At 39.5% G+C, this 14831-nt stretch overlaps 1 protein-coding gene across 2 annotated transcripts in view; it reads left to right on the top strand.

Annotated features, from left to right (window-relative positions):
- The window catches only part of CACUL1 (CDK2 associated cullin domain 1), a 52614-nt gene that overhangs the window by 1527 nt on the left and 36256 nt on the right, over nt 1-14831 (top strand). For both annotated transcript variants that reach the window (XM_072995477.2, XM_072995480.2), the window contains exons 2-4: nt 1773-1899; nt 6839-6941; nt 14316-14411. In XM_072995477.2, the coding sequence (XP_072851578.1) occupies nt 1773-1899; nt 6839-6941; nt 14316-14411 (326 nt within the window). The remainder of the gene's footprint in view (nt 1-1772; nt 1900-6838; nt 6942-14315; nt 14412-14831) is intronic.

Here is a 14831-nt window from a genome sequence, read left to right as displayed (position 1 = left end):
TTGGATGTTTTAACCTGGTGAAATATGTGTACAGTTCCCCAAATGGCACTTTTTGCTGGTTTTGCACTTAGATCAGCATATATTGTTCCCCTAACCATCCTGCTTTCCTCTTTTTATCTGAATACAAGTGTGGTTCCTTAATGGCCTTTTGAAATGTAAAGTGCATCCTCTGAATGGAAATGTTTCCTTTCTACCTTTCTGCCCCATTCTCAGTAGGGAGGAGAATAAAACTTAAGTGAGAAAAGGGAAGTACGGTATTGCATGGAAATAGACATGGTGAGCCTGTGTGTCATGCCTATGTGACAGGCAAGCTAGTGATCTAGGAATGTATTTATTGTCAAAGCAAGAGAAGAGGATGCTTGATAGTTTTAAATTGGCTTCTGGGGTATGCTAGAAATGCAAACTTCTCTATAAGGACAGCATTATAGGCTCCTTCCAACACAGTTATTCTACATCCGATTCTATGATTCATTGTACAAGACTGTTGGTAGGATTATTTTGAAATAATATGTTTGAAGCACTTTGCACATTTAGGAAAAATGCTATATAAATAAGTCATTTAATGTTGATTAAATATATATGTCACAAGCCATGCGTGATTTGTTGGCAGCTACATTATGGTGGCGCTGCGGGCTAAACCGCAGAAGCCTGTGCTGCAGGGTCAGAAGACCAGCAGTCGTAAGATCGAATCCATGCGACGGAGTGAGTGCCCGTCCCAGCTCCCACCAACCTAGCGGTTCGAAAGCATGCAAATGCAAGTAGATAAATAGGGACTACCTTGGTGGGAAGGTAACAGCATTCCATATCTAAGTCGCACTGGCCATGTGACCATGGAAGATTGTCTTCGGACAAATCGCTGGCTCTATGTCTTGGAAACGGGGATGAGCACCGCCCCCTAGAGTCGGACACGACTGGACAAAAATTGTCAAGGGGAACCTTTACCTTTACCTTACATTGTTGTGGCATAAATTTGTTTCTGGCAACAGGTTCTGTTCTGCTGTCAAAATCTAACTTATTGAAATGGTATGTAGTGTCCAAACCAATAACTATAATGGCTTGTTCCTCACTGATTTCGCTAACTGCCAGTTCTGAAACAAGAGTTGACAAAAGGGGTAGGAGAGAAATACATCAGAAATGGGGCAGGGGGAAACACAGTTTGTTTTGTACAATTTTTGGCTCATGCAACAAACTGTATTTAAGACAAACTATGGCTTATTATGAAATGTAAACACTCCTGTGGTAGATGCTTATTGTTTGTAAATCCACAGGGTTTCAAATTAGCTTATTATAGAACATAATGCAGGCCAGTGCAAGTCTGTTCTAAAAAAGGTCCAACTATACTCAATGAGATTTACTCCCATGTGAGTGCATATAGATAGTCGGTGTAGTGGATAGAGTGGTGAAGTAAAAACTTAGGAGACTTAGATCAAATCCCCACTTGGCCATGGAAACTCGCAGGGGATAATATTAGTAAAACATTTCCTTGAATATCTCATATGACTTGGAAACCCTACTAGATTTGCTATACGTTTAATTGACGTGATGGCACATAACAAATGCATATAGAGCTTCACTCTAAAGCAGATAACATAAATTCTCTTCTTGAATTAGGAAACAGTTTGGCAGTACTTTCCTTTGAAGTGTTTCACAGCAGTTGATTTATATTATAAGAAATGTTTCATGTATTGCTCATCATGCTGGTGCCATTTTTAAAATTATCCTATCTTAATTGGATGCTAAGTTCAGTAAGATAATGCCTTTTTTCCTTCTAGTAATGAATGTTATAACGATAGAAGACTATAAGAGCACTTATTGGCCAAAGTTGGATAGTGCCATAGATCAGCTTTTAACGCAGAGTCCTGGTGACTACATCCCCATCTCCTATGAACAAATATACAGGTAAGATAATCTTTAAATTGTCATATATCCCTAGGTGCTGCTGGTCGTTATTTCCATGAACTAATATTGTCTTCTTACATAGAAATAATTATTCTGTCATTACTTCAGTAATTAAGTATTTCAAACACTTAAGATTGAAAGGTGGAAAATATGGATATATAATAAATATATGAACAAGGTGCTGGGAAGGCAGGAGCTAAATCCTCTTCCCTTTACATATTCTAGCTTCTTCTGAATTTTGGAAAAGGGTTTGACCATCTTCCCTCCCAGCAGCCCCATTTGGCATTGTTGTGGATGGTATGGAAGTAGAAATGCTGATAAAGTGGAATAGCGCTGAGGTGAGTGTGAGGGCAGCTGGATATCTCCAAAGGCCACATATAAGCTGTGAATTGTATTATCTTGATTTGCAGGAAAGAAAACCAACTAGTTTCAATTAACTTGTCTTTTCTCTTGTTGGGAGAATGTAGGTATGAATTCTGAACAATGTTTTCAGAAAATTATCTTTTCATATCTTCATTCTGCACAGTTGAAGGAAATCCTGGGGCTTTACCAGCAAAAGAAAATATTTTAGAAAGTTTTCTTAATTTATCTAGGGATTTGTATGCAACCCTTCAGCAGGTCCCAGTATGTCTAACAAGAAGTAAAATTTACAATAAAACAGACAAAATGGCTTCTTTTACATTATTATAGGTTATCTTTCAGGGCTAAGTCCTCTCAAAACAGCATAGAGCGGGTGCAAAACATAAGATTCAATAGTATTGCATTAAATTCATCAGGAAAAGTTCAGAATTCAAAAATTCGTTAAAAATCCTTATAAATATAATACATATGAGAAAACAGTTCCTGCAGAAAATTATTATCACAAGCCACAGTGAGAAAAAAGTAGTATGTGCAGTAAAACTGCATGAGTTAAAAGCTGATTGAAATGAATTTATCTTTTAGATCCAAGACTGACAGTTCTAACTGGAATTCTGCACATTGCAGATCATCACTGAACAGGTTTCTTCAGTCTTAAAGGTGCGCCAGCAAACAGGACTTCTCATGCCTGACTCAAAACTCAGCTGGATTTATATAGATGTGGGTGGTCCTTCAGACAATCTAGCCCAGAATTCCTAGGTCTTGAAAGATCAAAAGCAGCCCTTTGAACTGTACCTACAAATGCACTGCTAACCCTAAGCAGCTGGTATGGTATTGACATAATGTGTCCTCATTGTCAGACTCCAAGGGGCACACAAAATATTATCACTTCTATTGAATCCCATGTAGGATATGCTGCTGCCTCCACCTTGCTATGGCCAGAGCGTTGTGTCTGGACTGGTAGCTTTGAAAATATTAGGAACCCATTTCAGTAAGGCATGAAGATTTTGTGTTTGGAGCTAGCAACCATTCATATCAGCACATATCTGATGAGGAGTTTTCAAACTAAAGGAGCAACCTCTTGTGAAGATCTGCCTTCAGAATGTCTGGATTACTTGTTTCATTAAAAGGAAGTAGTTAACTGATTAAGATTCATAGTTGCCATATGTCACGAAAGCATGCCCCTTGTATGCTCATAAACATGATCACCGACTCTGCTGTTAGTGACAAGACAAGCATAATTAATTAGTGTGGGCTCTGTTCATTAACAAGACTTGCCTAATTCTTCTTCAGGAGAAAGGTTGGGTATAAATCTTTCGATCAGTTGTCCATAGTTGCTAATGAATAGTTGAGAGCTGACCCAGCCTTACAAGAATACTCTTACTTGCAGAGTATCTTGTGCCATGGAGTAAAGACAGTGGTGGCAAGTCACTGTTTACTGTGTTGACGTGGCAAAAAAAAAATATAGAGTGGTGCCTCGCAAGATGGGTGCTCCGTTTAACGACGAATCTGCATTACAATGAGGTTTTTGTGATTGCAAAAGCAATCGCAAAACGACGTTTTGAATGGGGGAATTTCGCTGTGTGATGTTTGGTTCCCTGTTTCGGGAACCAATGTTTGCTTCCCAATGATCAAAACAGCTGATCATCGGGTTTTTTAAATGGCCACGGGGTGCTCAAAATGGCTCCCCGCTGTGTTTAGGAGCCATTTTTCGCTGCACAAGCACCCGAAAATGGCTGCCCCTATGGAGGATCTTTGCTGGATGGTGAGTTCTTAGCCGATTGGAACGCATTAACCAGGTTTTAATGCGTTTCAGTGGCTTTTTTATTTTCGCTTTACGACTTTTCGTTCTACAGCAATTTCGCTGGAACAAATTAATGTCGTAATGCGAGGCATCACTGTATCTGGACTAGCTAGTCCCATCAACGTTTTCACTAATAGTAAATCTTGCTCTAGTGTGAACAGTCTGTGTAGTATTAACTATATATCCTCAGTTTTTCCTCCTTGAAACCTTCAACAAGATGGCTGAGAATCACAATAAAGCATTGTTATGCTGTAGGCCTCCATAAACAGAAGCTGTAATGCCAAAAGAATAACACCAAGTTTACAACTTCCGTTTATTGGTTTCCTCTTTTATCCTCATTAAGTTTGAATGAGGTCTGCTGTAGTTAGCAAGTCACATACCTCAAGACAGTTGTGACACATAGAGTTCTATACTGCTTACCTTTTTGATCCTTGCAGTAACTCTCTGGAGCAAATGAGCCTGAAAGATTATTTTGTTTTGATTTAGCCTATTTACATCATCCCAGTTTGAGCTTCATTCTCTTGTGTCCGATGTCATCATTCTGTCCACTGTTACATTGGCACTTGTCTGATTTCCACATGCATACGCTGTATTCTCCACATATCCTAGTAGAGAATGACAGCTCACTGTTGACATCTGGCATTGTGAAGCATGTATCATATAATTCCAGGAATGTGACATCTCTGCTTCTGCTTCCTCTGTTGCACTGAACATTTTAGGAGAGGGAGATTGATAGTGTGCCCTTTCCCTCTTTGGTAGGACACAAACCAGGGGCGGGGGGAGGTAAAAATAAATAAAGTGTGGCATTACTGAGTAAGTTGACAATCCCCCTTTCCATGGCTTGCAATGGATCTTAGCCATGTTTGGACTTATGTTGTGTAAGATTGGCTTTGCTCATGATACGTTGGAGTCCTTAGTAAAGGTAATGCTATGCAGATGGGTCAAACAGAACTGGAAGAAAAGAGAAAAAGGGTTTCAACTGTATTTCTGTCTTAATATCAGAGAGTTCAAAAGGAGGCCTTTTATAAAACATATTGTGTGCATAGTAGTAGGAGGTCAAGGTAAGCTTCATTTCCTTTTGCCATTATTGTTTGTTGAGCCAAAAGCCTTGCATGTGTTATAATTCAGTTATGTTTTATTTTTAGGAGGTTCTCAAAGTTCTGAAGTGTTGAAATGTTAAGTAATGAACACTTTAGATGTCATGATTGGATATGTGTGTGTCTTATACTTAACACAGGGGTTACAGGCTTAGGTTTTCATAGTGATTAAATTGATATGCTATGTAGAGCTTATCAGTTTAAGATAGGGATCATTTTAAATGGCACTTGTACCTATTGGGTTTGCAGTTTGATCAGTTAATACTGAACAGTAACTACACATATGTTAATAGAAATAATTGTTCGTGACAGAGTCCTGATTTGCTGTCCTTTCTTCAGAGCCCCTTGCTGCTGTTTCTACAACTACCAAAAATCAGAGATTCCTCCATGAAATATGGTGCACCCGTTTTCTGCTGTGTTTTCCAGCAGAATCGTAGGGCTGGCAATGGAATGGATTGTGGCATCAGCAGCAGAGGCATCAGCAATAGGGGCTTGGGAAGAAATGTTGAGGAGGTGCCTATGGCCTGCAAGCATCTATTCCAGTGGCGGCAATCCTTTTTGGGCTCGCGTGCCCAAACTTGGGGGGTGGGCGAAACAACCAGTGGGTGGCGTGCCATGGCAGTGGAACCAGAAGTGGTGGAGGCAGAACCAGAAGTGGCAGTGGAAGGGGGAATCCTGGGCACGGAGGTCCCCCGAGACCCCACTCCAGATCCGCCGCCGGCACCAGCTGTTCCGGATCTGCCTACCAAAGTGGCTGCAACCACCTTCTCAAGTTTGGCTGTGCCGGTTGGGGGGAGTAGTGATCCGGTGACATATGGCTCGTGTGCCTGCAGAAAGGGCTATGCGTGCCAGCTGTCGCATGCATGCCATAGGTTTGCTATCGCTGATCTATTCTAATATGAAGGCGGGGGGGGGGAATCACCAACTGATGCTTAGAGAGTACATATCTGGAAATGTATCTCTATAGTAGTGTACTTTGTTTTCAGTTTCTTGGGAAAGCTGACCAAGCTTAGTTTTACTTTAGCTGTTATATAAAACAAATAGGACAGGATTTAGGCTCTGTTAGCCTTCCTCAAGTCCTATTAAAATTAATAGTGAATAGATTGTCTTGTTAATTTTACTGGGACCAAATATCAGTTTGTTAATAGTAAGAAAAGAGTTATAAGAGACTGCTTTATATGGAAATTTAACTTCAGTGCCTGAAAAAAAAATACCTGGAGAAGTAGATCATGAACATGAATATCTATGGATTTTGGCATGAGTTTAGAAATGTAAATCTCCTTTACATTGTCATTAAAAGAGGAAGAGTTGCATAATTGAATGACACTGTGGTTTCAGTGCAAATTACGTTATAAATTGGCCTATGTTAATAAGGACTGTTGTTATCTGATGAAATAGGTTATCTGCACTTCTTAACAATTTGGCACAAGCAAGCTATAATTGCTACACTTATAATATTTGAGGCAGCATCAGCTGCACAGATCGAATTCTATGCCTGTAGAATTCTCTGTGGGTAATGCTGCCCTGCTGTCACAAAACCTGTTGGATGGCAGGATGTTATGGGTGAAGTTTAATTTATTTTTAAAGCTGAATTCCTACTGGTTTAATATTTCTTGTTTCCCCTCTCCCATTGCTGCAAACTGTTGTCAATTCATCACTGTTCCTGTATTTATTTCTGCAGTTGTGTGTATAAATGTGTGTGCCAGCAGCATTCGGAACAGATGTATAGTGACCTAATAAAAAAGATAACTAACCACTTAGAGAGAGTCTCAAAGGAGCTGCAGGTAAGAAGTTGCACAATTTTGTTTTTGGCATTTTACTGGGAATAGCATGCCAGCCATCGCTAATTATGATAAACTGGTGCCTAAGTAGAAGTCAGTTAAGTCTGAGGAGGTGTAGAGAACTAGTTCTGAAATTGTTCCGTTCCATGAAAAATCGCTTTCATTGTTTATTTAGGCCATGTATTTCCATGGTGGAAATCTTAGAAAATCTGTATATGCCTGTAAAAAATGGGAAAGTAAAGGAAAAACTCCAAACAAGATAGTTACTGATGTATGATTTCTCTTGAAATAGCTATCCCATACTGAGTTATATTTAAATTAAAATTAGTTTGGCTAGTAGGATGCTAGTAGGTAGCATCAAAAAGAAGTTTCCGAGCGATTCTATGAGGCAAATTCCTGCCTAATTTTTATTCTTTCCTAATGGGTTTAGGAACATAAGCAGAAATAGGGAAGCTGATGTTGCCTGGAATTATTGCAGCAATTAAAAAGTACCTTGATACCCAACTGAATTTTGGTATGATTGGAAATTATTATCTGGTTCTTACTGGCATTCACCCTTTCTGGGATAAATGCCAAATGTGACCAACAGGATTCTGATTTTTTTCCTAGAGGTCTGTAAAGCTCTGTAGGACTCATAGGAAGCTCTTCAGGCATCAGACTTCATGATCTGACAGATTGTCTTCTGAATTTTTTTTGTATACTGCAGTAGCTGACATATATTTATGACCTCTCTAAAGTCTTTTCCTTTTCTTGAACATTTGGTGTTCCTCATTCCATATATTGGAAAAGTCTTTGTTGTAAAATGTTGAACATCAGTTAGATTGCATTGGAATTTAGCCTGAGGGTCCAATATTTACTGGAATCTTTGGTACCTCCTCTTTTACAGGGTGGAGCATGTTTGTATAGTTCTTCAATATACCATTCCCGTCCTCATTTCATTCTCTTCTGATAAGATAGTGTGTTCTTCTTTTCCTAAACTAGGTCTAACTTTCCCTTTGACTTTCATCTTTGATGGATCTTATGGAAGTGAGATCCATCAAAAGTATGATTACTCATTTGGTCATCCTATTCTCTCTCTCTCTCTCTCTCTTTTTGTAATTGTTGTTCCTGGGCCACTACAGTGTTGCAGGGTTTTTCAAAGACATTTACAGTATTTGTTTAAAGTTAGATGTATTTTGTATTCTCAAAGGGTTTCAAAGCCAGGATCCAATGGTTGTTGTACATTTTCCAGGCTGTTTGGCCATGTTCTTGAGGTTTTTCTTTCTAACGTTTCGCCAGTCTCTCCTGTCCTCTGAAGATGACGGCCACAGATATTGGCAAAACATTAGGAAGAAAAAACTCAAGAACATGGCCAAACAGCCTGAAAGACCTGCAACAACCATTAAATGTATTTTGTTCATTCAGCTAGTTCCCAAGATGTCTGGGCTTCAGGAAAATGCCAAGCAGTGGCGGTATGCAGGATGGTCAATTCCATGCCTATTGAGATCTCCTTAGTCCCAGGTTGGGTTAGTGGAACCTTTTTCATTATGAACACTTTTAACATGCCTTTCTTATATCTATTGGATTATCATTTTGTTTTGTTGACTGCCTCTGACAAAGTGGATAAAAATCAGTGATTTTTAAAAATATATTTTTAAATTTAGATTCTGATCTAAATTCACAATTGTGAATTGTGTACATGGTTTGAAGGTGGGTGCTTCAGAGAATAATTTCCCCTTTCTTTTAACCTTACACCTGAATGACTGTGGTCACCACATACTTATTTATATGGGCTTACCTCAGCTTTACCACTGGGAATCAGCCTAATCCAACATATCCAAAAATTTAGTAGCTGACAGCTTCGGCTTAGTTAACAAACTAGTTGGACCCTTGCGGGAGACTTCTGACTGGCATAACAAGTTACCACTCTGTTGCCACCCATTTTCTCTCCAGCTTGCCTAAATGGTTAACATAAACCTTTTTGGCAGCTTGGTTTCAAAGCCTAATGCATCAGTAAAAATGTTTAGTCTTTAGAATGCATAGAACCGTGGTGGATATACCATGGTAAAAGAAAATTGTAACTGAATTCCATTAATTCAATTTTGTAAATGAATTCCATTAATTGAATCATTAGGACTCCAATGACATAGTCTTCCAGAGATTTCTGTACAACTATGTTGGATAATTTTTCTGTCTAGATCAGCAGTCTCTAAACTTTTGAGCATGAGGGCCCCATTGTGTATTTTCAACATTTTTGAGGGCTGAAGGAACGTGCACGCACACACACCCCAAACGGGCTGAAGGGAATGGGCCGGATGTGACCCGCAGGCTGTAGTTTGGAGACCCCTAATCAAGATGACAACATGTCTCTTCTTAACAGCAAAAAATATTTTGAAACAGACATAGAGTTGAGAAAGAGACCTGAATCATATTGTTTATCTCCAAATTTGCGTACACAGAATCAGCCTGTTACCTCTTAAGTGCTGAGTTTCAGGAAGATGAAGGAATACTAACCATGTTAGTTAAGAAACCTGGATGTTTAAGCAAATACAAACATGCATATACAGTGTAATCTTTTTTTTAGTTAAATAAGACAATTTTAATAGTTTTTGTTATTGTTAATTATTATTTTCTTCTTCCAATAAAGTAAAGCAGAGCAGTTTTCCAAATATGAATGAATATATTAAACTGGAGATTTCACCATATAGTGATTTCCTAACTATCAATTTCAAATGGTAAATAACAGTCTTTAATTTTCTCATAACATTAAAACTAGCCTGAAAATTTCTTATTCTAAAAATGAAATCTTCATCTGGCTTGTAAATATTATGGTTATAATAGCCAGCTGGAATTAAGCTTTATGTGGGAAACTATGATTTAAATTGTATCTTACTGATTAATTACTGATTTAAATCGTGATTCAAATAATGTTAGTTTACATAAAATTAATCCTGTACATATGTCAGTCACTTTTGTGATGAAAATGTTACGTCTAACACCTAATTGCTATGAATATGGCAACAAAGTAATAATTTGTTTTTCCTTGTGAATTCAAAACTATCTTGAGTAGCAGTTGAACTTAGCCCCACAGAAGGGTCTGAACAGCAGGCTATGTTCTCTATTATTTTGTAGAGATAAATCCCTTTTCCTTCATTTTAAGGTGTACTGTAGGTGGCAGCAGAATGCTTTCATTGGAAGAGTGTATGTTTTCTAAAAGTCAAGCCATCTAAACTGCAGACTGAAAGAGGACAGGTTGCTCTTTAAAAACAAGAACCTGAGGATTGCTGGTTACATATTTTGAGATATAGTCCCATATTCAACATTTCTTTCATAGTTTCCCCCTTTTCCTTCATCTTTCCATTGCTTGCATGAAAGGTTGGTGCTTACATTTTCTAACTAGTATTAACTGCTAGATATTTGTCTAGGTATGAATTCTGTTGGGTGTCTATATTCAGCTGAGCTAGGATGTAGAGGGGAAAAATCCTCTGAGAATGCTGTGTTGCATGGATACTAAGAGAATTTGCAGTATGGGTTGGTACTGCAGAGGTTTCTTGTACTGTCTGCAATACACAGCACATACAAGAAATAAAGAACCCAGTGCACATACTTAAAAGTGCTTCCATGGCTGGATGTTGCATAAACAGCCACTTACTATGTGTTAGTTATTACACTGTAGGGTCCACCTTAGTGGATTTGGGGAATCTACTTAGGATTCCCTGTTTCCAATATGGATAATTGATTTTCTGTTCAGTGGATTCAATATCTAAAATATTTATTGATTTCCTCCTCCTATTTAAATGCCACAGTTACCCAACATTTCACTCATGTGTTATACAGTAATTTGTAGTCATGCAAGACTATCTTTAATCTTTTATGTACTGGCTATTTTTTATTCTTGTGCTGCCACTTTGGCATATAGGGACTAATTTAGTTGCTACAGAAAATTGAAATAAAGCAATTTCTTATTATTCATCCATCCTACCTCCTCCAGTTCCCTTTGTTTTGTTCTTTATATATTGCTCCCTCTCCGCCCTTCGCCCCTTCTTCTCTCTTCTCCCCCCTTCCCGTTTTCTTCCAAAACCGGGCCTCTGTCAGTTACTCCTCTCCTGGCCTTTTCCCCACCACCTGGTTCTGGAGGATGGGTGTTGGTCGCTGTTTCCCTTTTCCAGGAAAGAGGGGATGACACAAGGGTGGGAGGGTTCTTCCTACCATCCTCTTTCTCCTAAAAGTGCATTTGCATTTTTCACACATGTTTAGTAGCAGTAGCAATAGCAGCAGTAGTAAAAGAACTGCAGAGCTGGAAAGGACCCTATGGATCATCAAGTCAAGCCTCTGTCAAGGAGGCACAGTGGGGAATCAGACTCCCAACCCCTGGCTCTGTAGTCACATCCCAGCAGCATGATTGAATACATTTTCCCCCCACTTGGTCCTGCTAATAGAGCCAACTGGGCAGAAATAGAATCAAAACATGTATATAAGTTCAGAGCTCAATCTTGACTGCAACAATGACTACTCAGCTAACGTTTGGTGCGTTTGAGCCCAGCTCCCAGCCATGAAACGTCTCTCTATGTATGTGGAGGTGATGTCTGCGCAGAATCCCAAGTCTCAGACTTCTGCAGATTTGTTTTGGCTCTGTATTTACTGGGTGCAAGTGTGGATACCGTCACCTTCTTGTCTTTGCCCTGAATTGTTGAGGGGAAAGTGGAAACAACGCCAGCTTCTTTTCACTGTCAGCAGGACTTAGGAAGTACAAAAGGCCTAGCCAGTGCAAAGACAAGCTGGTGTACCTCTTTTTTTCTTTCTCTGCCCTCTGGGCTGGTCTGAAGAAGGAAGAAGAGCATAGGCTTGCCTTAGTTCTGGCTGAGGCCTTCTGACCTTAGAATGGATAGCCGATGCAGGAATAATAATCTGACGCATTTTCACATTTCACTACCATTTTGAGCAGCTGTCTCTCTGCAGTTAGTTGCTCTATACCCAGCAGACGTAGAACCAAACCAAGCCTCTAGCCAGCTGAGGATGACAGGGCATGCTTTTATGTTGTGCAGAATCCTTCCCCATAACTTGCTTGGTCCAAATGTGGAGCCAAAGAGGAGATAACAATTCTTAAAGAATACCAAATTAAAAGTTTATAGAAACTGTTAGGTTAAGGTCAATTGACAGTTCCTGTGTATGTAGTTCAATGCAGATTTAAAGTCTGGGAATTCTTGCATCTTCTTTCATGCAGGTCCTGAAATCTTTCCATTTCATTTTTATATCATTTACTAGTGAATCATTCTTTCTTTCAGCACATGTTCCTCTGTTATTTCCCTTAATTTTCCTTTCTTTGTCCAGCAGCCTGATTGAAGAACTGCTGATGAATTTGCTTATGATTTCTCTGTATGCACAGTTATACATTTTTCACGTTGCAGAAACAAGTTTCCAGCACTTGGACGAGGACGCAATAGAAAACTTTGCACCAGTGCTGGGAACCAGCTCTAGTCTTTTCCACTGGTTCAGAGCTACCTGGCCATACAATTATAGGTGACTAAGCTCTGGCTTGGGTCATGCTTGAAATGAGAAAGTTGGAGGCTAGGGGTGGGCTTTCCTTTGTAGCATTAGAACATTGCTCAGCGTTACAGGCAGCTTGATAACAGCTAGAACAGAGATGTGGAATGTGATCCTCACAGAATAGAAAATTATGGGTTTTGGAGTCCAAACAAGAACAGATACATGTGGCTAGATGTAAATGAAAAGAGGCTGTAGTTTGTTGGGAGTCTCTAGATTGCCATTTCCTGGTTTGGACATAATGGAAACCTGGGTTTTAAGAAAAAAAAACATACCCCAAAAGTTTCCTTTTGGGGGAACCTGGAAGAAGCCTCCCCAAAGACTGCGAGGACTGTGAGCACCTCCAGGCATCTCTGGGCATCAGTGACACCCTGTCAGCTGATCTTTCCAGTCTGGATACACAATTGGCTTGCTTCTATCACAAGCAAAGAAGAAGAATCTATCCCCCTTGCACACTGGCTTTGGGAGGGTGAATAGGGAGCATGCAGGCTTAAGGCAGATAATCAGTCTCATTTTGATTATTCCTGAACTGAACCTTTATTAACACCCAGAAATATTTCAATATTTCATTTGACAACTAACCAGATTGAAACTAAATTTCAGTGGCTCAGCACTGAACCCCACTGCTGGTCTGCAACTCTTGATATATATTCTCAGGTCTTGTTCACATAATGCTCATATAAACACATTGTGGTGTGAGGTTGCAGCACTAGTTTTTCCCTTCCTAGTAGTGCTTGTCATCTCACCCTGCCCAGTAATGATTTTTTCATACCCAAGTTTTTTGCATTTACCAGGCTGAGATTGAGACTGCAACAGTGTACTTGGGAATGAGAGCCGTTGAACTCAAGTTAACTCTTGAATAGACACATAGCATTACATTATTACTGGAGGATTTTGATCTGCATTCGGTACATTGAATGAGAAATGGAGGGACAAATGGTGTATTTTTTCTGCCAGTTTCATCTGTCCCACTAATACCTTTGTATGACATCCTCATATAGGAAAGAATGACATGTATTTGAATCTGAGGAGGGAGTGAAAGGAGTGCCATCTGTTCTTTATTCCTGTTGTTGTTGTTGTTGTTGTTGTTGTTGTTGTTGTTTAGTTGTTTAGTCATGTCTGACATCGTGACCCCATGGACCAGAGCATGCCAGGCGCTCCTCTCTTCCATTGCCTCCTGGAGTTGGGTCAAATTCCTATAGAGATCCTCAAATGGATCACTCTTTCTAAATTGATTGAGGAGACAGAGAGAAGTCTCTCCAGTTCCTCTATGTGATGAAAGAGTATTGGTAAGGCTGAGCACATGTTGCACGTGGCCCAAAAGACTGCAAATCCTGGGTTAAAATGCCAAATGCTTGAATACCACAACTGTTGCAGGGTCCTTGTTCAAGGTTCCAGCACCCATATCCTTTCAGGATGTGAGCATCCATCCCCTTCCCCTAACAGACACTTGGTGTTCTGTTCCCCTTGAAAGGTCACTGTCCACTCAATTGTGTTTACTGCTCGCCCACTCCCATTTCCTAGAATTTCCCTCTGGACTGCTGATGGTTTTGTTTTGGTTAGATAAGGATCCACACTCAGATAATTATTTTAAATTCATTAGTTTACTTCTTATATTAGATGCTAATAGATATAGTGGTAGTCCAGCATTTTCCTGTAATGTTAGTGAATTAGTGTTTGCTGCAGGCATGCTGGGATTTTTCTGAGAGAGGTAATTACAAGTATTAGTGACTGATGTATACTCTAATTCTCTTGCACTTTCACATTTTTAGACTTAAGCTATTTACCAGACTGACCTTGTTACTCTAAAATAAAAGTTGTTTTAGTAAAGCAGATATTTTCTCTCTCTTATAGGCCAGCCCACCAGATCTCTACATTGAAATGTTTAACATCGCACTTGGACAGTATATGGGAGCGTTACAGAGCATTGTGCCTCTTTTCATTTATATGGTAAGTGTTTAGAATAATTTTTGCATTAGTGTTCTCTGGAAGAGTGAAACAGATAGAAGCAATGTGGATGGGCTAAAACTTAGTGGTAGAGCACATATTTTGCATGTAGAAGCCCCCACTTTCAACCACTGGCTTCTCCAGGTAGGGCTGGGAAAGAACTTTGACTGATACTCTGTAGAATTGTTGCCAATCAAAGTCAACAAGACTAGGACAGTCACTCTTTCCTATATTCAACAGTGTGTAACAGTGACCAGCAGTTGGACTCTTACATATTCTGTTTTTAATAGATGTAGGATTTAATTTGACAGATTCAAAGTCATAATCTTCCACTAGCTGTTTCCTTTGAAAAATAGGCCTGCTAGCCTCTCTCCTGAATGCCTTGCCAGTAGATATTGCTCTTACGATTGTGGTAACAATCAG

This window comes from Pogona vitticeps, chromosome 3 (assembly GCF_051106095.1).
Source record: "Pogona vitticeps strain Pit_001003342236 chromosome 3, PviZW2.1, whole genome shotgun sequence".
NCBI classification, from domain to species: domain Eukaryota; kingdom Metazoa; phylum Chordata; class Lepidosauria; order Squamata; family Agamidae; genus Pogona; species Pogona vitticeps.
Note: the sequence above shows the minus strand (reverse complement) of the source record. Positions and strands in the feature narration are given on the sequence as shown.